The sequence below is a fragment of the Chenopodium quinoa genome, unplaced genomic scaffold (assembly GCF_001683475.1).
Source record: "Chenopodium quinoa cultivar QQ74 unplaced genomic scaffold, ASM168347v1, whole genome shotgun sequence".
In the NCBI taxonomy this organism is placed as follows: domain Eukaryota; kingdom Viridiplantae; phylum Streptophyta; class Magnoliopsida; order Caryophyllales; family Amaranthaceae; genus Chenopodium; species Chenopodium quinoa.
The window spans coordinates 6,747,636-6,773,982 of NW_018745454.1; the positions used below are offsets into that span (position 1 = coordinate 6,747,636).

The following is a 26,347-nucleotide window of genomic DNA, read 5'->3' on the forward strand; positions in this document are numbered from 1 at the left end:
AAGTAGAATAAGTTTTAGTAAATTTTGATAAGTTTATGTTGATTGTACCATCTGCTAGATGCATAGGTGTTGGCTTGTAGGATGACAAAGGGAAGCAATTCAAAGTTTCAATTAGATGGTGAATGACCAGGGTTGTAATATTGAAAAGTGAAATCATAATTTTTTTTTTAGAGAATGAAAAACATTTTGTACTAGTACATGATTTGTTAGTCTATTTGTAATAGAAGATTGATTTAACAAAATACTCAAAAAGTAAGACCGTTTATACATTATTAGTCATAATTAAATTGGAGGGTAAATTAATCCTAATTAAGTAATATATTCACACAAAAACACATTATACAAAGTATTACCTTGTCAATATCATTGGTTTTATATCATTTAAATAAAAAGTTAGATGACTTGTTAGGTAGTTACTCATTCCTGATTTCTTTGCATTCATACTTCATAGGATGGTTTAGACTTAGTTATTAGCTTAATCATTACGCTTGCTAATGGTTTCATGAGTACAAAATGGCTGCTAGCCTGCTATTCTTTGCCTTTGCTCTCAGTAATCAGATTACTCATATCTACAACAAGTATAATTTCACGGGTTTGGATTTGTTTAATGCATTTACACCAAAAAGTATAACGCGATAATCATCACTTGACTTTAGCTATCGAAATTGAACAATCACCTAGATTATAAAACTCTTTACTTGAATTTAAAGACAATCTTTTCCAAATTATACTAAGTCATGTTTAAAGAGACACATGGAAATCTTAACTCTACTTTTCTTGGTCATGCCTATACTAGTCTTTGTTTAATGTTGTATTCACCCTTTTGATCCTAGCCAAATTTTCGAATAATATTCTCTCCATTGCCAAACTTGTAATCATATGCATTGAATATTACATGAAGACGAAGGTAGTTACAACGCCCAAGACGTATGAGTCTTTGGAGTATCGGATACTCCATATATTATATATGTCGACTCTTGACCGTGTTTTGTGTTGTTAAGCTAAACAAAGGAGGGTGATTTAGGATGGAGTAATGACAAGACATCAAATCTAGTACTAGTAAGCAAAATGAAATTAGCGAGACATAAAGGGCCGCGGGCAAGAAAAGGGGACAAAAAGCAAGATAGTTACAGTTGAATTGAGATGGTCAATTGTGGGCACAGTGATAATTGCATCTATTTGTAATGTGTAAACTGTAAAGTGATTGTGGAAGGCGAATCAATAATTAATTTATTCATGTGCAACATAAAAAAAGAAGATACGAGTAGTAGCCAAAACCAAAAATGATTATTAATATAATACTACGTACGAGTAGTACTTAATACTAATGATGTAAAACAAAAAAGAAAAAACAATGGGAGGAAGAGAAGAGAAGGCATCCCTGACAAAAGAAAACAGTTCTAGAAGGCGAATCAGGTTCAGTTGATATGAAGTTTGTTTGATTGATGAAATTGAAACGCTAATACTGGTACTAGCCAACAACAATTCAACAAAGACGATTAGGATCTGATTCCATAGATTTCTCTCTCTATCTTCAATTCTTGGCTGCTGACTCACCCCTGCCAAACAACAACTTTCCAGCTCAATCTCACTCCTGCAGGCTGCAACATAAATACCATGTACTCATGTACTGCACTCCTCTTTTTTTTAGCTCACCTGTTTCAGGCATCAGCTTCAGCATTCTATATCTCACTATCGTCTTATTTCTAGTACATATTTCTTGTATTCTACTTTGGATTATTCACCAAAACTTGATTAATTTACTTGGCAACACATAACAAAGATTTACAAATCACAACTGCTAAAGTGAAGCAACAATTTAAAATAAAATTAAGAGATTTAATCACAGAAATTAGTGGTGGCTGGTGGCTGGTGGGCATTGGGCAACTTGATATAAATGCATAGGGTAACTGGGATTTGAAAGCAACAGAAGCTTTATTCTTGAGTTGAATTTAAAATTGGTCCACCATTGTGCTACTGTACAAATCCCATGTGACTAACCCAGACCAAGACAAGAATGTCCATGAGGATGAATCAAACTCTTCTTCTTCTGTTAAACAAACTGCCCCAATAATTCTCCATTTGTTTCCATTTCTGTCTTACTGCTATCATCTATTTACCCACATTTATATATAATCGTATTATTCATTACTTATTCTTTTTTTCTGAGGTAAAGGTCAAATTTCTAAAGGCTCAGGCCACCTTCCTCATACAAGTACAACCAAGTCATTTTCAATATAAATAACCCTGCCTTAAAAGGTTGCCTTCTTAATTCTTACCTCCCAATAAAATACGAGTAGTGATTAATAATATACCGAGTATCATGTACGCAGTTGGCAGTTGGCAGTTGCAATATTTAAAGGACATTGAGCCAAACAAAAAAGGATGAGGGAGTACTCCAAACCTCATTAGATATTTAGATATGATTATACAAGTGTGGACCGTGGGTGTGATGAAGTCAGTCACAAATGCTATCTAAGTACTTTATGGACCACCTCTAATTGCACTTCCAGACTCACGGAGTAAATAATTGTAAGCTTTTACTCGCATAGAAAACAGCCAAGTCAGTTCGACAGACATAAGGATAGGGTCAGATCGAACAAATTTGCTTCATGACATTAACTACGGATGAAACTTTGGATCACAAAAATTAAACACACCAACAGCTAATGCAACCAAAGTACCAAATACACAAGCAACTAACCCAGGCACATCCCCCTATTTATTTGTCATTCTGTAACACCAAAACATTGGTCAACATATTCCAAATTGTGGTAAAAGAAATACTTTGTATAATCAGATCTAGATTGAATACAGACACCATAAATCATTCAATCAATGAATGATATCTGACATGCTTCAAAAAAAAAAAAAAAAATAAATAAATACAAATCCGACTCTGAACAGGATTGCACTACTATACACAAAAATAAAAAGGCAACATCTAACATTGTTTTAATTATTTCTTGTTTTTTTTTTTTTTTTTTTAATGAAGAAAAAAGTGGGAAAGAAAACAACCTCATAAATAGCACATGAAAAAGAATGGTAGAGCACTCTTCAACTCAATTTGTGTCTGACTAATCTTTTGAAGAAGTCAAGGCTGCCACGCAGGATAAAATAAAGTATATTAGTCATTAAGTGACAAAACTTAAAAGATACAACAAATTACAAATTGTTGACGGCAATGTCCACAAGTCTTTTAACAATTCATGTAAACTAAAATGGAGAAAATTGGAATAATTGACCTAAAAAGAAGCAATTAGAAATCAGAGGTGCTAATACAGATAAGATGAAATGGTCAACAATAAACGTAGCCGGTCTACCAACCCAAAAAGAGTAGCATATTAATTTTGAGGAAAAGATATATTTTGGCACGTCTCTGTACTATAATATGATAAGTTGATAACAATTTACAAGTACCTTCAAATTTTAAATATTATAAATAATTTTGGATTGAAGCCATTATCAAACTTCTCAACCTCTTCCTATTCTTTCCACATGCAGACAATAGGAGATCATGTAAGATTAGTAATAAGACTAATAACCTCCTACATTTTCCTGCCTATGCAAACCCACACAATTGATTCTTCTTTGTAATAATACTCCAATTATTTTTGTCTGTCTAATGCTATTGGCCTCTAATAATAATGACATCAACTTTTATTCCTTTCTTCTAATAATACTCCACTTGTTCTTTGAGATCATCAACAGAACATGAGAATAATAATTAGATTAAAAAATCTTTAAATCTTACATCACTTATAAACTTCTTTTTTTTTTCAATCCATGAAATTATTTTTCTACAAAAGAGCATATATAGATCTAATACTCCAATTTTTTTTTTTTTTTTTTTTTTTTTTTTTTTTTTTTTGTTGTATTCCTGTTATTAATAAATTGATGTATAAAGTTGCTTTCCAGGATCAGTAAGGTGTGTGGAGAAGGGTGATACCTCCTTAACATTCCTTGAAAGAGGATTTGAACCAGAGTAATCAGAAAATTTACATACGTAGCACACTACTTACATGTATCATGGTTCACAAACAACTAAAGGGTATCCTCTCACAATATAATCCTCTGTCAGTCAATGATGCACAATGTCACCGCTTTCACCTGCTTGAAAGGCATTCTGCTAAAGGGAACTGATGCTTTGGAGCAATTGGGAGATTCCCTAGAAATAAAGCGGGACTCTGCTTGTGGCAGCAACATGCTATTGGGTATCACTCCCGATTATAAATTCAAATCAATACATTCAGTCAAATTAATTACAGATTATATACTTAATAATCACGAGTATCAAATTATAAATTCAATAGTAAAATATACAGAGCTTGAGAGCAGAAAACTACCCGATACACACACACACACACACACACAAAAGAGGTGAAAAGTTGCATAAAAATATCACAATGCATGTATCCATAATATGTAAAGGTTAAATAGTCCTCTATAGACTGCGGGAGGCTAGTAAAGACCCATGGAGATTGCACTTCACTTTTGGCCAAGAAGGCTTCCTACCAGTGTCCAATAAAAGTCTCCATGGTGTCACATAAGTTATGGTGATAAGGTGACCGCCATAAGGCCTCCCATTGGTTCTACTCACATCTAAAGCCCAATATCTCATGTTTGGGTCCAATTTAGTCCAATTGGGCCTGGTCACTGAATGATCCAATTAAAAGCCCAAGGCAAAGGTTCAACTCTCCAAATATGCTAAAGTCAAGAATCAACATCCTCAAAGCCATGTCAAGGTCAGTCAACGGCCCAATCAGCTTGGCCCAGCCCAACTGATTTCCGGGCCCAATCCGCCTCCTTCATTAGCCAAGGTATAAAAGCCAACAATTTGGTCAATTCTTGGTAAGAGTAAGAAAACAAGACAAAGACAATAAGCCTCAAGCAACAAAACTCTTGCACAGCTTTCTCTCTCTAATATACTGACTTAAGCATCGGAGGGGCCTTCCTCGGCGTCCCCCCCGAGGCTAGTTTACGTGTATTTGTTGTGCAGGAAACCCTCGGCTCCGGCGTCGTTCGGACCGAGACCAAGTTCCCTCAAGATAAAAGGATCTTCCGAGATTCGATTGTTTTCATCCGAAACAATTTGGCGCCGTCTGTGGGGAACGCTACTAAATTTCGCGTCAGTCATCAAACACTCCGGCAGTCGCCATGACTAAGAGTGGAAAGAGTTCCAAGAAGGCTAAGAAGGGAGGAGGCCGGATTACGGTGAGGGAACGCCAGCCGGTTTATCCCTCCCCGGAGCAAGCCTCTTCCGAATCAGAGGCCCCCATTTCTCCGGAAAGGGAAGCCTCAAGAGGTCCTAGCCTCCAGGAGGAGAACACCTCGCACCACACTCGGCAGCCGGGGCCATCCCCGAGACCGAGTGGCTCAGGTGCGAGGAACTCCCCGCCGCGCCATAGCGTGCAATCCAGGTCACATCCGCAGGAGACTCCTCCCTCCGGACCCTCCACCGAGGAAGTGGCCAGAGCAGTGGCCATCTGCATGGAGTTCCTTAAAGCTCAAGGGGCTCCAATCCAGATGCCTGATGATCACCAGCCGAGAAACCTGAAAAGGAGGATCGGTCAGGATGATGGTGGACAAGTTCCACCACATAGACAGCTCGGCCAGAGGTGGCGAGGGGACACCCGAAACTCCAGTAAGGAGAGGAGGAGGAACCCTCAACCCTCTGACCACTCTGAAGCTCAGAATTCTATGGGGCTCTCCAAGGACCCGGAATTCGCCCGCCGGAGCGTTCACGAGCGCTTGGGTTCGAGGGAGGTGAGTGTGCATAGCCGCCTCACCTTCCCAGAGGATACCGGACCCCACCCAACCTTGTCTCAGCCGGGGACGAAAACCACTTCCACCTCTGAGAGAGGAGGGAGCGAGGTCCCTAAGGCCGGGTACAAGGGGAAGGCGGTCATGGTTCCATCGAGAAGGAAAGACACTTTCCCTACACGGGAAGGTACGATTCATACACTCCACTCTCCCTTCCCCGTGCTAAGATTTTCAGCACGACGAAGGACGAGGGGAGATTCAAAAAACCTCGTCCGTTGCCTCCCTGGCATCAGACGAGGGGAAAGGACCAGTGGTGCGAGTTCCATGACTCACCCGGACATCGCACCGAGGACTGCGTCCAGCTGAAGGACCAGATTGAGGATCTGGTCCGCAAGGGGTACCTGAGCCAATACCTCGCGGACAGGCGCGAGGAGAAAAAAGCTGAAAAAGATTCTCGGCAGGACCTCAACTTCGCTCGGAAGAAGGATAAGGGACCTCAGGGCAAGGAGTCCCTCGACATCCTAGTTATTTCCGGGGGAATCTCGCGAGGCACAGCCAAACGCCAACTGAGGGGTCTAACCCATCAGATTCATCAGGCTGAGCTTCGGCAGTCCCAGTCACCGGCGCCGAACATCCTGTTCACAGCCGAAGACTGTGAGGGGGTGGTATACCCCCACGATGACCCACTAGTAATCATTCTGGGCATCGCCAACCGCAACGTCTGGCGGACCCTCGTCGACGGCGGTAGCGGGGCGAACATCCTCTTCCGAGGAGCGTTCGACCAGCTGAGGATGGGAGCCGAGCACCTGGACCCCGCACCCTACCCGGTGTCTGGATTTCAACGGCTCTTCATCGTATCCTGACGGAAGATTACACTTCCTGTCACCATCGGCGAAGGCCGAGCAGCTAGGAATATCATGGCCGAATTTTTGGTCGTAGATGCTCCATCTGCATACAACGTGATCATGGGGAGACCCCTCATTCACGGCATTCAAGGAGTCGTCTCCACGTATCATCAAATCATGATATACGTTTCAGACGAGGGACGCTCCGAGAAAATAAAGGGCAGTCAAAAAGAAGCCCGCCGATGCAATCACCTCAAGCCATCCACGTCTCGCCGAGGCGACCGTGGCGATGGGGAGGAAAAGCACCGGGACCGAAACGCCAAAAAGCCGAGAGGCTCAGACGTTTCGGCTAATGAAGCCCCAGACAACGAGAAATCTGATGGGGGCCAAAAGGCTGACTCCGCCTCAGAGCCGAACGACTCTGATGGCCAGCCGCGGTCAGGAAAGTCTGCTAATATTGATAGCAGGCCGGAATTCGAGGAATCCAACTCTAAGAGCATGGAGACGGATGACCTGACCGAGTCAATAGAACTTACCGTAGGAGATCCGAACAGATGTGTTAGCATCGGGTCGTCACTGGAGCCAAACACCCGTGCGGCACTCGTCCAACTCCTACGGGCCAGTGGAGACGTGTTCGCCTTCTCAGCCGCAGAAATGCCCGGGATTGATCCGGACTTCGTCTCCCATAGGCTTAATGTCGACCCCTCCAGTCGACCCATTAAGCAGAAAAAGCGGAACTACTCCGCCGAAAAGAACCAGAACATCGCAGCTGAGGTCGATAAGCTCCTAGATGCTGGGTTCATTGAACCCTGTCAGTATCCGGAGTGGCTGGCCAATGTTGTAATGGTTCAGAAGGCAAATGGTAGCTGGAGGATGTGCGTTGACTTCACGGACCTGAATAGGGCATGTCCCAAGGACTCCTATCCGCTGCCGAGGATCGACCAAACTGGTCGACTCGACAAGCGGGCATGCTCTGCTCAGTTTCATGGACGCATTCTCGGGATACCATCAGATCTTCATGCACCCCGAGGACCGAGCTAAAACAGCGTTCATAACAAGTTCCGGGTTGTACAATTACAGAATGATGCCCTTCGGATTGAAAAATGCGGGGGCAACATATCAGAGGTTGGTTGATCAGGTTTTCGCCGAGCAAAAAGGCCGAAACATGGAGGTTTATGTTGACGACTCAATCGTCAAAAGCATAAAAGAAAAAGATCATGTCACGGACCTAGCCGAAACCTTCGCCACCCTCAGAAAATACAAAATGAAGCTGAATCCGAAGAAATGTGTCTTCGGCGTGAAGTCAGGCAAGTTCCTCGGCTTCATGGTCAGCAAGAGGGGGATTGATGCAAACCCCGCCAAAGTACAAGCTGCTTTAGACCTCCCCGAGCCGAAGACAAAAAGGGATATTCAGCGTCTAGCCGGGAGAATGGCTGCCTTGTCCAGGTTCATCTCACGAGCCTCAGACAAAGGGCTCCCTTTCTTCAAGGCGCTGAAGCTCCAAAATTCAAAAGGCATTGAATGGGGAGACGAACAAAAGTCAGCCTTTCAGCAGCTCCGTGAACACCTGGCTCAACTCCCAACACTGGCAAGGCCAGTCGTAGGAGACATCCTATACTTATACGTGGCGGTCAGTCCAGCCACGGTAAGCGCGGTGCTGCTAAGGGAAGAAGAAAAAGTTCAACAGCCGATCTATTTCGTCAGCCACACCCTGACGGATGCCGAGACGCGCTACCCATTGTTAGAAAAAGTGGCTTATGCAGTGGTGGTGGCTGCTCGGAAGTTGCGACCCTATTTTGATTCTCATCAAATAGCGGTTCTAACTGATCAGCCGTTAGAGAAAGTCCTCGGCAAGGTTGAAAAATCCGGTAGACTAGCAAAGTGGGCTTTCGAGCTCACCGAGTTCAGTATCGGATATCAGCCGAGAACAGCCATCAAGGCGCAAGCCTTGGCAGACTTCTTGGCCGAGTGCTCCTATCAGGAGACTCTGGATGCAAGGAGGAAAATCTGGACCGTCTTCACGGATGGGTCCTCCACCGTGAACGGTTCGGGGGCAGGGGTCGTCATTACCTCTCCCGAAGGCAAAACCTTCGAGTATGCACTAAAATTTTCATTCAAAGCCTCTAACAACGAGGCCGAATATGAAGCAGCCATTGCTGGCTTAGACCTGTGCATATCGTTGGAAGCCGAGCATGTCTACCTCAAGACAGATTCTCAGCTGGTCGCCAATCAGATCCGGGGGGAGTATGAGGCTAAAGAGCCTTCAATGGCAGCTTACCTCACAAGGATCAAATCGACAATTGCGAAGCTGAGATCTTTCGAAGTAGAGCTGATCCCAAGGGGTCAAAATGCTCAAGCAGACGCACTCTCCAAACTTGCAAGCTCAACTCTGACTGAGTTAAGCCGTTCTGTCTATGTGGAGGTGCGCCGAGAAAAGAGTGTAGCCGAAGCAATATCAATCTGCTGCGCTGCACTCGAGCCGAGCTGGATGGATGACATCCTGGCTTATAAACTCAGGGACGAGCTCCCCGAGGATAGGAATTCGGCCTCCAAGATAAAGCGGATCAGTTCACGATTCCTCGTCTTCGGCGGCCAACTCCTCAGAAAATCCTTCTCCGCTCCATTATTGAAATGCGTGGGTCCAACGGATGCCGACTATATTCTCCGAGAGATTCACCTCGGCATCTGCGGAAACCACATAGGAGGGAGAACCTTAGCCCACAAAGCTCTCAGGGCAGGGTATTTTTGGCCTACAATGATCTCGGATGCAAAGAACATGGTCAGAAAATGCGAGAAATGCCAAAAATTTGCACCGGTAATCCATCGGCCATGCCTAGATCTCCAGCCAATTCTTAATCCTCTTCCATTTGCACAATGGGGGTTGGATATTCTGGGACCCTTTCCCGAGGCCCCATACAAAAGAAAGTGGCTGATAGTCGGAATCGACTATTTCAGCAAATGGATTGAAGCGGAAGCTGCTTCAAGCATATCTGAGCAAACTGTCAGACAGTTCATCTGGCAGAACATAATAACTCGGTTCGGCATCCCAAAAGTTTTTGTGTTCGACCACGGCAGACAGTTTGACAACCTGCCCTTGCGCCGATACACTGATCAGTTCGGGATAAAATTGGCTTACTCCGCGGTTTGCCACCCTCAGAGTAATGGCCAAGCCGAAGCCGCAAATAAACAGATCCTTAACGCTCTCAGAAAAAGAGTAGAGGATCAAAAGTCCAAGTGGGTAGAGGAACTTCCGGGAACCCTCTGGTCACTCCGGACAACCGAGAAGGAGGCAACGGGGCATTCACCTTTTCAGCTGGTGTATGGATCCGAAGCAGTGCTTCCAGTGGAAGTGGGCTCAGAAAGCCTACGAGTGAATCTCTTCTCAGCCGAGGAAAATGAGCAGCTCATGAAAGAGTCCCTCGACTTCCTTGACGAGATTAGAGATCTAGCCCGAGAAAGGATGGCTGCACACAAGCTCAGAATGAGCAAATCCTACAACCGAAGAGTCTATCAACGACCTCTCAGAGTTGGGGATTTAGTTCTGAGGAATGCTGCAGCTGTTCAAAAAAGTCGCATTCATGGCAAACTCTCAGCATCTTGGGAGGGACCTTATGAAATTTATCAAGAGCTTCAGCCCGGTACCTTCAGACTCAAACAAATGGATGGCACCGAGCTGAAAAACCATTGGAATGCCGATGTGCTCAAAAAATACTATGTGTAAATCCTTCGGATAGTACAATCCATGTAAGTACACTGATTTTGTTTGTAAAAAGGCCATCGAGCCAGTATTCATTCAGATTGCGTGTATTCTTTAAGTCTTTATGCTTTCTACGGTTTTTCAAAAATTCAAGGTTTCATTCGGCGCTGTCCGGGGTATTGCATAATGATGCCTTGTACCTCGGCAAGCCGTAAAACCTGCCAAAAAAGGATACAAGCCCGAAGTATTGCATAGTGATGCCTTGTACTTCGGAGAATCTGTTCCTTTGGGCAAAAAGGCCATAGACTTATCCGAAACATAGCCTAAAAAATAGGAACTGATAAAGCCCCGAAGTATTGCATAGTGATGCCTTGTACTTCGGATGAATCAGTTCCGGGTGGTAGTTGCAACTCTGAAGTATTGCATGATGATGCCTCGTACTTCAGATAAACTGCTGCCCCGGCATGGTGTTTCGGATAGTTGTTCCCTTGGATGAATTGAAGAAAGTGTCACAAGAGTACCATCTCTAGAGTGAAAACTCTCAGGTGGGAAATCAGTACTTTAAAAACAGATGTAGAAAATAAAGCAAAGTGTTCAAAGATCCTCGGCTTAGCCGAGAAAAATTATCAGCCATTCCAGAATTCAGAAGACCTCATCTTCAGATTTCTGGGGGGGCAGAGGGAAATAGAGAAATGGCACAACTGATCTAATACCCTTCAGCTCAGCCGAAGTTTGATACTTATGTCAGTTTTTTCACAAGTTGAAAACATCCGAGTACAAACGGCAAAAAGAAGTCTCAGCAGAAATGATTCTCGCTAGCCGAAGTTCTGCACTTAGCAAATATTTGAAAGATCATTCAAAGAAAGCAGTAAAGTGCGAAGACTGGTAAAGCGAAGAAAAAAAAAATACACAAGAAAGCTGAGAGAGTGAACTTCTTTGAAATAAAAGTGTTGAATTACAAAAATAGTCGGCAGCCGCCCACAAGCGGAAAATAACAGCTGCCGAAATACGTACATAAGCAAAAAGTAAAACTGCTGTACGACAAGGCAAGCTGAAGCAAAAAACAAGGCAAAAAACTCAGAAAGCGGCGAGTCTAAAGTTAAGCACATGATGAACCGCAAGATTCTGAAGACGACTGCCCGAGTTCCTATGCTTCAGCCTGAGGATCAGACTGATCAGCTTCATTGGGCCCAATGGTGGTCTCAGCTCCAGCAGCAGAAGAAGCAGGCTTTGCACTCTGCCGAGCCTCCCTTTCCCTCTGCTCAGCCTCCAACTCCATCCTCTCAGCTTCTTCCTCGGCTTCCTCAGCCTTAAGGATTTCAGCTTCGATTGGAGTGGCATACTTCATGTGAGGGTCTTCGGGATCTTGGACCCATTCAGCACATTTGGACCAGTCCAGCTTCGGCTCAGCATGAAGGCAGACCCTTCGGCACACTCTGAACCCGTTTCTAAAACCCATTTCATACTCTTCTTGGGTATAGATACGGACTTTGAGTAGAGCCTCAGCATCGGCCAACTTCTTCTTCGTCTCCTCCAAGTCTTCCTCGGATCTCTTCAGCTCATCGACGAGCTTGGAGGAGGAGCCTTTCAGCTCGGCAAACTCTTGCTGAACCTGGGAAGCCTCGGCCTGAACTTGGACCATTTCTTCCTTCTTGGCAGTGAGCTGATCCTCAGCCTCTTGTAGCTTAGCTCTTTGAGCTTCAGCAGCAGCAGCAGCCCTTGAGAGTTGGACATCCCTAGCTTGGAGCATCTCTTCAGCAGCCATTCTGCTGGCTTCAAGAGATTCTAGCTGATGCTGCACCTCAGCCTGTGCAGCAGCTCCTTGGATTCGGCTCTCGATAGCAGCCTTGAACTTGGAGATGTCCACCCCCAGGTACTCTTGGAGGAATTTTTCCCCTTCCATCAGTGGGGGAAAAACCTCCATCTCCATAGCATCACAGAAGGTTTTCAGAGCTTCGGCAGCTTTTTTACCGTACTCCTCAACCTCCTGCTGCTTCTCTTCAGCTGCTGCCTGCTTCAGCTTAGCAAGCTTTAGCTCTTCCTCGGCTACCCTTTGATCGTGCTCGGCAGCGTCCACCCTATCTTGTAGGGAATCTATCAGCTCTACAGTGAGAGTCTGATTGTGCACGAACTGAAAACAGGGGCACAAGTTAAAAAAGTAAAAAAATAATAGCTGAAAGGTTGAGTTCAGAAAGAAATCAAGGCAAGGAAAATTACCTGCATCATCAGCAGTTGGTTAGACCTGGCTGGGTCAGGAACTGATCTACTGGATTCGCCCATCCCAGCAGTGGCCTTCAGCGACCAGATCCTTGCCCTGTCTACTTCGGACATGCCGGCAAAATTGCCGAAGTAGGCTGCAGCTCCTTCTCGGTTTTGACCCCATATGAGGTCCCAGATGTGATCTGGGATTGGAATTCGGGGGGCCGAGAAACCCATTTCTCCAGAATGCAGAGTCTGGAAAGAAGGGAAGGACGACGATGGAGCTTGATTAGCTTTGGTTGTCTCAGCATCGTCCTTCTCAGAGGAGTCAAGTACTATGACCTCCTCTTCTTCAGGGGTGAGGACGAAAGCCTCAACCTCTCTTGCGATATCTGCCGTGAAGCCTTCAGCACTTGACATCACGGCATCTTTATTTCCGTGCTCAGCAGCACTCTCCTTGGTTTCTTCTTGGACCCCTCCCTTAGGTCCGGGAGTTCTCTGATCCACCTCCATCTCAGGAGGTGGTGGAGGGGTCTTTTGAGGAGATTGGGGTGTTGGCTGGGGAACCCTCGGCGATCCATTGCCTTCCTCAGGTTCCCTTATTGCGACGCCGATGGTCATCGGCCTCTGCTGAAAATCATGAGGGCCGATGATGGCCATCCTTCGGCGCCTTTTCAGAAGGGGCTGCTCGTCCATATCTGAGTCTGAAGACTCTTGTATTTGATCTTCGGGACGAACAGGAGCTTTGCCTTCTCTGTGTCTGTTACTCTCTTCAGACTGTAACAGACAGGGGGAAGAAGAGTGTGAGTAAAAAAAAAGAAAGAAAGAAAAAAGTTGTCTAAAAACTCACCGAGGTCTTCAGCAAAGCCTCGTCTTCTTCAGCTGCTCTAGCTGCAGCTTCGGCTTCAGCAGCTCTGGAGGACCCTTCTCCTCCTTCACAAGCTTCAATAACCCGTGCAACCTCTTCGGCTGTACGGGCAGCTTCAGCTTCTTCTTCCAGCAGCTGAAACAAGGGATCCCTCTTCTTCCACCAAGGCTTCTGCCTCTGATACAGAGCAACAGCCTCAATTTGGAAGTGGGAAGAGTCTAGGTGAACCTCTCGGCGCCTTGGTTCAGTGATAGGGGGAGCCCGATCAGTTACGACTCGTTCTCGGTTGACGCCAAGGCGAGCGTAATCAATGCCGATGTTGGTCTCGTCCCGTTCTGAAAAAGAAAAGGGGAGAAGTCAATTCAGTTAGTTCGGCACATCACAAGAAAGCAAAATGAAAGAAGAAAAGAGATAATTAAAAGGCCTCGGCCCCAGCCGAAGAAGATTACCATCCCTAAACTTTCGGCTGAGGCCGACAGCTGCCAGCATATTCTCTTGGAAAACATAGTGCGTATCGGGGAGCCAAGTCTCCGGGATATGCTGCATTCGGCCGCTGCCTCCCCGGTTCGGCAGCTTGCCGAAGATGTTCTGCTGGTTAAGGTTCGGGTCTGGCCCGCTATCTTCGGGAGGACCTAAACTTCCCATATCAGGATCCGGCTCGGCAAGATACCGGGGAGCGCTGAAAACATAAGGATGGCTCGGCTCCGTGGGCGCCCTAACCCAAATCCATTGACCTCTCCAGTCCTTGTCTGAAGAGTCGTTCGGCCACATGGTTAGGAACGGGGGCCGAGACTCAATCCGATACCACCCAGAACCATGGCTTCCGTGCCCACTCTGAATATTTGGCACTAGCCGATGGAGCTTTCTGAAGCAGTGCAGGTTCGGCACGTATCTGAAGAATTTGCAGACCCATAAGTACGTCATTACCCTTCGGATGCTGGTGGGGGTCAGCTGGCACAGGGAAATGTTGTAATGGATCAGCAAGTCTCGGACGAATACGTCCAAAGGGAACCTCAGCCCATACTGAAGCTGTCTCGTGTACACCCCCACATACCCCGGGGGTGGACGATGGATTCTATCGGATGCTGAGGGCATTCGGCACCAATATCCATCAGCTTCAAAAATGCCGTAGTGCAACTCAATTTGCTCAGCAAATCGATATTGATCGGCGTTCTCTACCCACCATGAGTAGGGACGGTTCTTTATCATGGCTGAAGCTACTTCGGCATCCTCCCACTCTGAAAACCCTGGGAGGATATCCCAAAGGACAGCGGGAACTTCATCATCCCGTCCTGAAGCTCTCACCCCCTCAGCCCTCTGAGGAGGAGCCGAAGAAATGGGAGTCGCCCTAACCCCTTCAGCAGGGTCAGACTCTGTCCTTCGCCCATTCCAGGTCCCAATCCTGACCCTGGGATCGGGGATTAGCCTTGCTCTTCTTGGAGCACGGGCTCCACCTCTAACTCCCCTCACCATTGACGAATTTCGAAGGAAAAAGTCGAAAAAGGGGAAAGAGTGCGAAGTCGAAGAAAGATGAAATAAAATCAAAGGAATTTACCTTGATCTGAAGCAAAAGCCGCCGATTTACGAATTGGTAGTGACAGGTCTCAGCCTCTAAGCTTAATGCTCGGGGAATTTGCGAAGTTTTGATGCGGGCTCTTGAGCGTTCTTGAGAATTCTGGGTTTGTGTTGATGAGTGAGTGGGGAGAGAAGACGCGCCTCTATTTATATCTCCAGAAATGGGAATTCAAGGAGTCTGCGTTTCAATTTCTCTCAAGCACCCCACTAAGTAGCCGTTAAACACACGACCTTGCAGTTAAATCGCCCACTACCCGTCCAACTTCCGCAATCATCCACATTAACTGTTGTTATCTCATTAATCATGGGTTAATTACGGTTCAAATTCACATTTTTGGATCAGCAAATCATTCACTTCCCTCCTTTTCTGGTTAAATCAAACCCGACCCGTCATTCTTCCAAATCGGGTCTGGGGGGCAAGTTGTTTGGGTCCAATTTAGTCCAATTGGGCCTGGTCACTGAATGATCCAATTAAAAGCCCAAGGCAAAGGTTCAACTCTCCAAATATGCTAAAGTCAAGAATCAACATCCTCAAAGCCATGTCAAGGTCAGTCAACGGCCCAATCAGCTTGGCCCAGCCCAACTGATTTCCGGGCCCAATCCGCCTCCTTCATTAGCCAAGGTATAAAAGCCAACAATTTGGTCAATTCTTGGTAAGAGTAAGAAAACAAGACAAAGACAATAAGCCTCAAGCAACAAAACTCTTGCACAGCTTTCTCTCTCTAATATACTGACTTAAGCATCGGAGGGGCCTTCCTCGGCGTCCCCCCCGAGGCTAGTTTACGTGTATTTGTTGTGCAGGAAACCCTCGGCTCCGGCGTCGTTCGGACCGAGACCAAGTTCCCTCAAGATAAAAGGATCTTCCGAGATTCGATTGTTTTCATCCGAAACATCTCATAATGGTCCCATGGGTAGCCTTATCTTCTGCTACATAAATACAAAGCTCTTCATGCTGCAGACAACAATTATCTTCTGAAAGTGGCTAAGAAGCGTAGGAGACTTACAGCAACATCAAAACCGAGTTATGTAGACATCAGTTATAGCCTTTAGCAAGACAGTTAGCATTGGTTTTAATAACATGTATGTAACGTAAGGCCAATGGATTACATTCGCAGGCTTCACAATAAATGTTGACATTTATGATTGGGCAATGGAAGGGTCTATTACTCTATTATTCATGATTAAAGGCTGCAAATTCTGCAAGAATGAGCCACTTCATGTCTATTTTTATTTATGATCAGATTACCAATATAGGCTGTTTTAGAGCTTGAAAGATTTCTACTCAAGCTTTCCAAGATGCAAGTAATTGTTCCTTAAAGCCTACTGACAGTTATAATACATCTTGTACTGGTGCCCCGGGAACCCTCCCACAAATTCACTAGTTGTAATTGTTTACTGGGTATTGGAAGATCTTCAAGGGCTTGTTTTACAGCCTCATAAATAGTATGTGCTAGATACTATCTGGATTAGGCCCATCACCAGTAAAGTGGGTAAACTCATCTCAAGTTTCACATCTAAAAGGAAAAGGAAAAAGGAAACCTTGGAGGGACCTAATCAGCATAAGAAATCCAAGTCACTGAAAAGTCATGCTTTACCATACAGGCGGACCAATGTCTGGCAATTATGCGGAACAAAAGACTATTCAGTATCAGGAAAAACCAGCTAAGACGTCCTCATTTCAGTCTTTCCAAATTGTGATATCTTTCATCTTTCAATGCCACACCAAAACCAGAAATACACTATTCAATTTGACACCTTTGTTAATAATGCAAGAATCCACCTCTTTTCCAAACAAGACTGATAGAAGTGAAGGAGGTAAACTGCAGTGTGGCACCTATAGAGAGCTGCTCCCACACATTCTTAAAGGTAGGCTACTATCGTGAAATAAAGCCATCCCTCAAATGAGTAATACATGTTTATGCTAGGAAAGCATGTACTTAATCAACATTGGAAAAAAAGAAGATCTATGATGACAAACCTATTGCCATCTGGGTGAAGTTCACACATTTGACCATCATCTCCAATTGCCAATAGATATCCCGATGATGTCAATCCCTGTAAGAAAAATCAATAAATAGTACAAGAATAGAAAAAAAATGCCAATATATCCAATGCAAATACCAACAAACACAACTTGTTAGATACTAACACCAAACAAATTTTTAGCGGTCTAAGCTGGAATCACATATCAGTAAAGTTATCATTCATCATTTATACCTTGCAATTTTCTTAATGTAAGTATTCAAACTAACAATTTTGTTTTTCCCATTATCTTTCATAGATTTTACCGTGCATGCAAAACCATATAAAGATATTGAAGAATTGTTAGTACTAGACCAGGACACATGATAGACATTATCCTTTTATAGACATGTATATGCAAAGGCGCATAGCTTTGAAGTATTACCTGAATAGTAGCAGCATTATCCACTGTTTGGCCTTCACGTGTATCCTGTACAATAACTCTTTGTCCACTGCAGTTATAAAACAAAAGAACATCAAGTCAATACAACTGAATTTGTCTGCAGAGAGCCAAGAAACTTTACTTAAATGTGAACTGTATGGGTGATTAAGAACAAAACATAACATGATTCATATCATCAGTTCAAGGAGTTTTTACAAGATGTGTTCTTTAAGAGCAATGATCAGAAATAAAGCCCAATTTTAGAACCAAACACATAGAATCATTCGTACTCTGGAAATTGACAAGGACTTATGTCCCTAGAAGAATCCATTAAGAGATTCAGGGGAATAAAGATATTTATTGAATAAAAACAATCAGAAGACTCTTTACTTCCAGCTAAAGATACTCAAGGGTTGATCAATATGCAGTGTCTCAAGTATTACATTTATACACACTTGACCAGCAGTCTCAATACTGCAACCCTTAAAGCTGCAATCCTGCATGCACCTTAAACTTTTGGAAGATCTATATAGTTCAAATATATATGGTTTATGCCTGATCCCAATGCGAATTTGTGCATCCTGTTTTGTTAATTCATGAAGGCTGTAAATAAAAAATACCCTCAACCCATTTGTTCATAAATGTAAGAAATAAAAGCTTGCATAGTGCAGTCAAATTCATACTTTAGGCAATAACAACAATTTGCTCCTTTGTCTTGTTAAGGTCATCCAGTTAAAACAAGTAAAAGCACTTGCAAAAAAACGTTTGTAAATTATACAATCCAAAACTTCTGAATTGTTTATATCCCCAAAGTAAGTATTACTAGTTTGCTACATACCGCAATTGCGAACGTAATAAAGAAGATAGGGTTATTGAGGCAAAGCAATATAAGACAACCAGTATAAGCAACTTTTCTATGTAATTGAGGTTTAAACAAGATAGGGCCTGCATCTAAACTGTGCAACCAAGTCTGGTAGTAGAGTTCCTCTAAAGGTTTGAAACCTGAAAGACTAATAGAATGATCACTTTTTATAGTTTTTTACCATTTCTAATAAAGCCCTCCTCTCAAGTATCAACAGAGAGATGAGGGAAGTAAATTAAATCTTACTCCTTGCAGAATGACGCAAATATATACTCACTATAGAATGATTGATACATCATAATTAAGATTTCTTTGGAGCTTTATGCATCCATTTAATTAAATTCAAACTTTGGCCAAAATTCGTGATAGCTCATTAGCACCTGTACTACATAAGCATAAAATAGACAGTGGGCAGGAAAGTAAATAGAGCTAAAATCTAACTATATATGGATTAAAAAGAGTAAACTTGGTTTACCTTGGCTTAAGAACTGGTCAAAGAAATTCTCAAACTTGTTAAAGAAGGAGGCCAAGATATCTTCTTTGCGTAGTTGGCAGGACATAGAGGCTATTTGTCGCAACCTTGCATTCAAGCAAGTGGTCGGGTGTTTATTATCTACATTTAATCCAATCCCTGAAAGAAAAAACAATGATATAAAGGCAAGAGAAGATGAAAACATAAGACACCCAACAACTACGCACTGTTCGTCCATCTCCATATGTAGTGTAATTGTGTTGGGAATATAGGAAAATATATTATTGTGATATATTTTCCATATATATCTTATGATATTATATTTAGGATAATAATATATCTCAGTGATATTCTAAGATAGATTTATGGAAGTTTATATGATAGAGTTTATATTGTGTAGGTTATTTTATGTAGGCTATAAATATTAGCCAAGATCATCAATACAATTAAAACTATTCTCTCATAAATAATTTGTCATGGCTAATATTTATAGCCTAGATAAGATAATCTACACAATATAAAGTCTATCATATAAACTTCCGTAAATCTATCTTAGAATATCACTAAGATATATTATTATCCTAAATATAATATCATAAGATATATATGGAAAATATATCACAATAATATATTTTCCTATATTCCCAACACCCTCCAGTTGATCGAGTTGCACTACTCTGTTGATGTCGCCTTCAATTTTTTTTTATTTAAAAAAAAAAAGAACTTTTGCTACCACGGCCCTTTGCTGGTGTCCATGGTCTTCTGTCACGGCCCTTTGCTGGTGTCCGTGGTCTTTTGTCACGGCCCTTTGCTGGTGTCCGTGGTCTTCTTTGCCACGGCCCTTTGCTGGTGTCCGTAATCTTCTTTGCCACGGCCCTTTGCTGGTGTCCGCGATCTTCTTTGCCAGGCCCTTTGCCGATGTCCGTGTTCTTTTGCAATTTTTTTTTAAATAATAAATAATACGCCAAACGTGGCTTTTCTTCATCTCCTTAAAGATGCAATAATGGAGGAAGCACACTCAAACACTACAACCTAACCAAATCACATATGACCATTCATATTGATCACGTATCACATGGTTACAAAAAAAAAAAGATTAAATAAAAAAAAAAAAAAAAATCAAAGAGCAATACTATTGCATAGCGGAAGCAAATTTATGAATCCCACCGGTGGGTTTAATATTCTAACCCACCGGCAGGGAGAGAATTTGTGTGAACGGTTTCAAGATTTAACCTGCTCTTGATACCATGACAAATTATTTATGAGAGAATAGTTTTAATTGTATTGATGATCTTGGCTAATATTTATAGCCTAGATAAGATAATCTACACAATATAAAGTCTATCATATAAACTTCCGTAAATCTATCTTAGAATATCACTAAGATATATTATTATCCTAAATATAATATCATAAGATATATATGGAAAATATATCACAATAATATATTTTCCTATATTCCCAACAAATTGTGTAAATGAAAACATAAGACAGCAAGCAACTACACTTACATTAGCAACATTCACATCAACTGGGGCTCCCGAGATGAGAAAGCCAGGAAAATCAATAAGAGAAGATGATCGGAGTCCATGGCAGAACGACAACTCAAACCCCGGAACATTAATTTTACGGATATTCCAATTGGACAACGAATACCATGCGCCATTCAAGAACAAACACAAAAATGACATAATCCGTACACACTTAAGATTGGATCAATTGATTAATTTCACAAAGAGTTTATCCGTCGAAAGAATTCTATAGATTGAAATGATATAATTGAGGGTTGAGATTTTACCTGTTGTTTAGCTTGAGTGATAAATCATGTTTACCGGTGACTCGGTGAGATTTCTCTGTGCATTGTACTAACGTTTGGCAATGCACACAACCTACCTCATGTCCGGAGAAGGCCCCAAGGTTGAATAACTAAATTTTAGATATTCAAGCTTGAGTTGCCCACCTTCCCCTGGAGAGCTTTATATTAAAATTCTCGTAAAGATTGTAGTGAACATCCGACTGGTAGTAACACATACCTTTTTTTCTTTTTTTTTTTTTCAAAGGAATCCAAAGAATAGGTATTAATCTTCATTTTGTCACCTTTTTTCTCCCAAAAAATATTTTTATGTGGGCCCCAAAATGGAAAGTAAGGGTAAAAAGCAATAATTGGAAAAACTGGAAAAGTTGTTGAAACAACCCCATAAGATGGGAAAAAGGTTTGGAATGGTAGGTGGATGTATTTTTGACACTTTGGTACCTCCCACATTACCCGTACTGCTTGTTTTTTGAGGTTGTTTTATACCGGGAATGTGCCAATTGACCCCGGGACATGGTGTTTTGAGGGACAGTATGTGTTAATTGATGATGGAATATGAGATGAGATGTGATACTTAGATTACAAACATGAATAGTACTATGATAATTCTATAAAAGTATAATTAATATCCATAATCTATCAATCGACACATCAATCAACACACATGTGATGGAATAGTTTTATGATTATCCATATTTACATCATATATAACATGTATTCTTTTCCAATTCCAAACTATAGTATGAAGTCACATCACATCACTATTGTCAAGTCCCATCATACTATGACTTCACATCATTATAAATATAATTACATAATATGACATCATTAAATTCATATGAAATTATTATTGTCAAATCACATCACTTCAATATACTTATATGACATCATTATATTCATATGACATCGTGATTGTCAAGTAATATATATCATTTCATATGACATCATTATTGTTAAGTCACATCACTTCAATATACTTTTATGACATCATAATATACCTTTATGACATCATTATTGTCAAGTACTATCACTTCAATATACTTTTATGACATCATTATATTCCAAAATTTCAAAATAGAAACATAACTCATTCTTGGTACTTTATAGACATCTTTATTGGGGTGTTATGGTTTCAAACCACCTTATATGACCCCGAGAGTCACCCCACGTATTCAGTTCAATTTTCGAAAAATGTTAAAAAATGACCCGAAATCGTGTATTAGCCTTCGATTTTGGACAATTTTTCACTTTTATAGACCTGAAAATAAAAATTGTCAAGATGCTTCCCATTTACCCTAATACACCCCAGGAGTCCATTTGAGTGGGTAAAAACATCCAATATATTACCTTCAAACTGTCAATTTACCTGTTTACAACTTGTATCGATTTCATAAACTCGAGGCTACCACGGACATTTATGGCAACATATAATGATCATATATGGTTCCAAACGACATCATATGACTTTGGGATGTATCCCCTAGTATCTCGAGACTTTTCGACACCGGGTCCGAAAACCTCTGAAATTGGCCAAAAAACGTGTATTATAGCCTTCAATTTTGCCAATTTTTGACTTTTTTTATACCCGGAAACAAAAGTTGACGAGAAGCTACCTAAAGACTCTAATACCATCCGGGAGTCCATTTGGGTGCACATGTCTTATGCAGATGTGACACACCCCCTTGCACCATCCCACACCCCAATATTTTGACTTTGTCACTTGTCTCAATCCACTACTTAGCATTTTTTAGCATCTAAGAAGCAACATTAACCTCGTTTTCCAAAATATAGGTGTTTTTAGGGAATAGAGTGGGGGGGGGCAGGACGAATAGAAGCGACATAGGGCTGAATCTTAGTGGATCGTGGCAGCAAGGCCACTTTGCCACTTACGATACCCCGTCGCATATTTAAGTCGTCTGCAAAGGATTCAACCCGCCGCTTGGTAGGAATTGTTCTTCAAGGCGACTCTCACGGCGCATCCACCGCGCGAGCTTAGCCTACGACATGTGCCCTTGGGGGAAAAAACCCCTACTGTAGGACGACAATCGAGCATCGAGCGCATGCGTCGCTTTTGGCCCGGATTTCGACTTAGAGGCGTTCAATCATAATCCAACACACGATAGCTTCGCGCCACTGGCTTTTCAACCAAGCGCGATGACCAATTGTGTGAATCAACGGTTCCTCTCGTACTAAGTTGAATTACCATTGCGACACTGTCATCAGTAGGGTAGAACTAACCCGTCTCACGACGGGCTAAACCTAGCTCACATTCCTTATTGATGAGTGAACAATCTAACACTTGATGAATTCTGCTTCACAATGATAGGATGAGCCGACATCGAAGGATCAAAAAGCAACGTCGCTATGAACGCTTGGCTTTCACAAGCTAGTTATCCCTGTGGTAACTTTTCTGACCCCTCTAGCTTAAAATTCAAAAGGTCTAAAGGATCGTTAGGCCACGCTTTCACGGTTCGTATTCGCATTGAAAATCAGAATTAAACGAGCTTTTACCCTTCTGTTCCATACGAGATTTCTGTTCTCGTTGAGCTTATGTTAGGACATCTACGTTATTTTTTAATAGATGTGTCATATTCAAAGATGGGGGCTAGTGCCTCCGCCACTGATGTGGCCATAACTTTGCGCCAGCTACATGGCAAGGCCATGCCTAGTCCCGAGTAAGATCTTCCACCTATTGTGTTAGGCAAGCTCATGAGTGCCGGTGTCGAACAAGGAGTGCTACCTGGTTAATCTTGCTAGTAGTCATATGCTTGTCTCAAAGATTAAGCCATGCATGTTTAAGTATGAACTAATTCAGACAGTGAAACTGCGAATGGCTCATTAAATCAGGTATAGTTTGTTTGATGGTACTTGCTACTCGGATAACCGTAGAAATTCTAGAGATAATACGTGCAACAAACCCCGACTTCTGGAAGGGATGCATTTATTATATAAAAGGTCAACGCGGGCTCTAACCGTTGCTCTGATAATTCATGATAACTCGAAGGATTTCACGGCATTTGCGCCGGCGACGCATCATTCAAATTTCTGCCCTATCAACTTTCGATGGTAGGATAGTAGCCTACTGTCACAGCAAAGACGGGGGCTTATACCTTCGCCACTGATGTGGCCACAACCTCGCTCCAACCACATGGCAAGGCCATGCCTAGTCCCGAGTACGATCTTCCACCCATTATGTTAGGCTTACCTAACAACCATTCGGTCCGGCCCCGTATGGGAAGGGCACCCTAAGATGGCCCAAGTAACCTCTTAACCACACCACCGATGGGAACATGGGCAAGAGAACGACCCATGGGACTATTATTGTGTTTTTGTCAGTTGAGTGTTCACTAGTATTACTTAACAAAATAAATATAAATCTCTTTAGGGGGCAGGTGCTCACTCATGGGTTGGTGGAAAACCTTAGGTAGCGTCATGGCCAAGGGCCATGAGCGTAGCCTTAGACATAGGATAGCCTATGATGGCTATAACACAATGGGATTTGGCTAAGGGGTTGGCTTGAGGTATGGCTTGATCCAAGTCGGTGCACCATGGCTGGAACTTGTGGCTCTGAATTGCGAGGCTCCGAGAGTCTAAGCATAACTTAATGTGTGTGTGGTTGATAACTAGAGTGAATCCTATTTATAGGGATCACGAGTGGGGGTAGTTACTTGACGGTTACTTGGGTGGCTTAGTGGAGAACGTGGGTTGACGGTTACCCGTATAGTGGGGATCATGGGAGACGGTTACCACAAAGTGATAACCGCTCATCAGTTGAGAAGAGTAGGGGATGACATGGCATCCATCCCTTAATTCTAAGAGGGATTGGTAGTGGGATCAAGTGGCGGTTACTTGACAGTGGGTAGTTACCATGTAGTGGGAAGTTAACAAAGTAGTGGGAAGTTATTCCTATTTGGCCAGGATGTGGCCAACCCTTGAGTAGTATGAATAGAGGACTTTAGCCTTTGATGTGCACCAACCGTCTCACCTCTTTCACCGGCGATGCGCTCCTGACCTTAACTGGCCGAGTCGTACCTACGGCACTGTTACTTTGAAGAAATTAGAGTGCTCTAAGAAAGCCTACACTCTATATACATCAGCATGGGATATTATTATAGGATTTCGGTCCCATTGTGTTGGCCTTCGGGATCAAAGTAATGATTAACAGGGACAGTCGGGGGCATTCGTATTTCATAGTCGGAGGTGAAATTCTTGGATTTATGAAAGACAAACAACTGCGAAAGCATTTACCAAGGATGTTTTCATTAATCAAGAACGAAAGTTGGGGGCTCGAAGACGATAAGATACCGTCCTAGTCTGAACCATAAACGATGCCGACCAGGGATCGACGAAAGTTACTTTTAGGACGCCGCGGACACCTTATGAGAAATCAAAGTTTTTGGGTTCCGAGGGAAGTATGGTCACAAGGCTGAAACTTAAAGGAATTGACGGAAGGGCACCACCAAGAGTGGAGCCTGCGACTTAATTTTACTCAACACGGGGAAACTTACCAGGTCAAGACATAGTAAGGATTGACAGACTGAGAGCTCTTTCTTGATTCTTTAGGTGGTGGTGCATGGCCTTCTTAGTTGGTGGAGCAATTTTTCTGATTAATTCTGTTAACAAACGAGCCCTCATCTTTCTAACTAGCTATGCGGAGCTATACCTTCGCAACTAGCTTCTTAGAGGGACTATGGCCTTTTAGGCCACAAAAGTTTGAGGCAATAACAAGTCTGTGATGCCCTTAGATGTTCTGGGCCACATGTGCGCTATAATGATGTATTTAACGAGTCTATAGCCTTGACCGACAGGTCCGGGTAATCTTTGAAATTTCACTATGATGGGGATAGATCATTACAATTATTGGTCTTCAACGAGGAATTCCAAGTAAGCGTGAGTCATTTGCTCATGTTGACTACGTCCCTGCCCTTTGTACACACCACCTGTCGCTCCTACCAATTGAATGGTCCGGTGAAGTGTTCGGATCGCGGCGACATGGGCGGTTTTCCACCGACGATGTCACGAGAATTTTACTGAACTTTATCATTTAGAGGAAGGAGAAGTCGTAACAAGGTTTCCGTATGTGAACCTGCGGAAGGATCATTGTCGAAACCTGCCCAGCAGAGCGACTAGAAAACATGTTTATCATGAATGGGAAGTGGTGAAAGCCCCTTGCCCTTGTCGGAGAGGTGCTTCGCCTTTGTGGGGCATCTTCTCGGCACAATAATGAACCCCGGTGCGATCTGCGCCAAGGAACATAAATACAAGTGTGCCCTTCTACAACCGGTTCTCTAGTTGTATAGGTGGCACCAAGTCATATATAACATTAAACGAATCTCAGCAACGGATATCTTGGCTCTCGCATCGATGGAGAACATAGAGAAATGCGATACTTGGTGTGAATTGCAGAATATTGTGAACCATCGAGTCTTTGAACGTAAGTTGCTCCCGAAGCCTTTAGATCGAGGGCAGGCCTGCCTAGGCGTCACACATCGCGTCTTCCTGCACCCACCTTGAGTGGGAGGGCTGGAAGATGATGGCCTCCCATGCTTCACCGAGGGTGGATGGCCTAAATACAGAGCCCTCGGTTACGAAGTGCCGCGCCGATAGGTGGTAGACAAGGCCTAGCCTAGGATGCATCGCAATCGCGCACTTCGTAGCTCTTAAGGACTCATAGGGTCCTTAGTTTGTTTGCCCTTAGGGGCGGCAAAGCCGTTACGACCCCAGGTCAGGCGGGGCTACCCGCTGAGTGTAAGCGTATCAATAAGCGGAGGAAAAGAAACTTACAAGGATTCCCCTACTAACGGTGAGTGAACCGGGAACAACCTAGCTTTAAAATCGGGCGGTTTTGT

General features: G+C 43.1%; 1 protein-coding gene across 2 annotated transcripts; it reads right to left on the minus strand.

Moving 5' to 3' along the window:
* Nucleotides 1–426: 426 nt before the first annotated feature.
* Nucleotides 427–21,048, minus strand: LOC110714228 (biotin--protein ligase 2-like). 2 transcript variants are annotated; one of them, XM_021892724.1, is made up of 7 exons: nucleotides 20,197–21,048; nucleotides 18,689–18,844; nucleotides 18,308–18,353; nucleotides 17,355–17,421; nucleotides 16,926–17,002; nucleotides 3,019–3,100; nucleotides 428–1,656 (listed from the first exon to the last, which is right to left on the minus strand). In XM_021892724.1, exons 2-6 carry the CDS (start codon nucleotides 18,771–18,773, stop codon nucleotides 3,058–3,060), a joined length of 318 nt encoding a protein of 105 aa, XP_021748416.1. In that variant the 5' UTR covers nucleotides 18,774–18,844; nucleotides 20,197–21,048; the 3' UTR covers nucleotides 428–1,656; nucleotides 3,019–3,057. The 2 variants fall into 2 exon arrangements, with proteins under 2 accessions (XP_021748415.1, XP_021748416.1); XM_021892723.1 differs by lacking the exon at nucleotides 20,197–21,048 and having other exon boundaries at nucleotides 427–1,656; nucleotides 18,689–19,439.
* Between the last annotated feature and the right edge of the window lie 5,299 nt (nucleotides 21,049–26,347).

Coding starts and splice junctions, on each gene's coding strand:
- LOC110714228 (XM_021892723.1), bottom strand. CDS start 18,929: ATGGAGATGGACGAACAGTGCGTAGTTGTTGGGTGTCTTATGTTTTCA. Junction 17,003..17,354: donor ATAATGCTGCTACTATTCAG/GTAATACTTCAA, acceptor TTTTTCTTACAG/GGATTGACATCATCGGGATA. Junction 3,101..16,925: donor CTTCACCCAGATGGCAATAG/GTTTGTCATCAT, acceptor CCTGCGTGGCAG/CCTTGACTTCTTCAAAAGAT.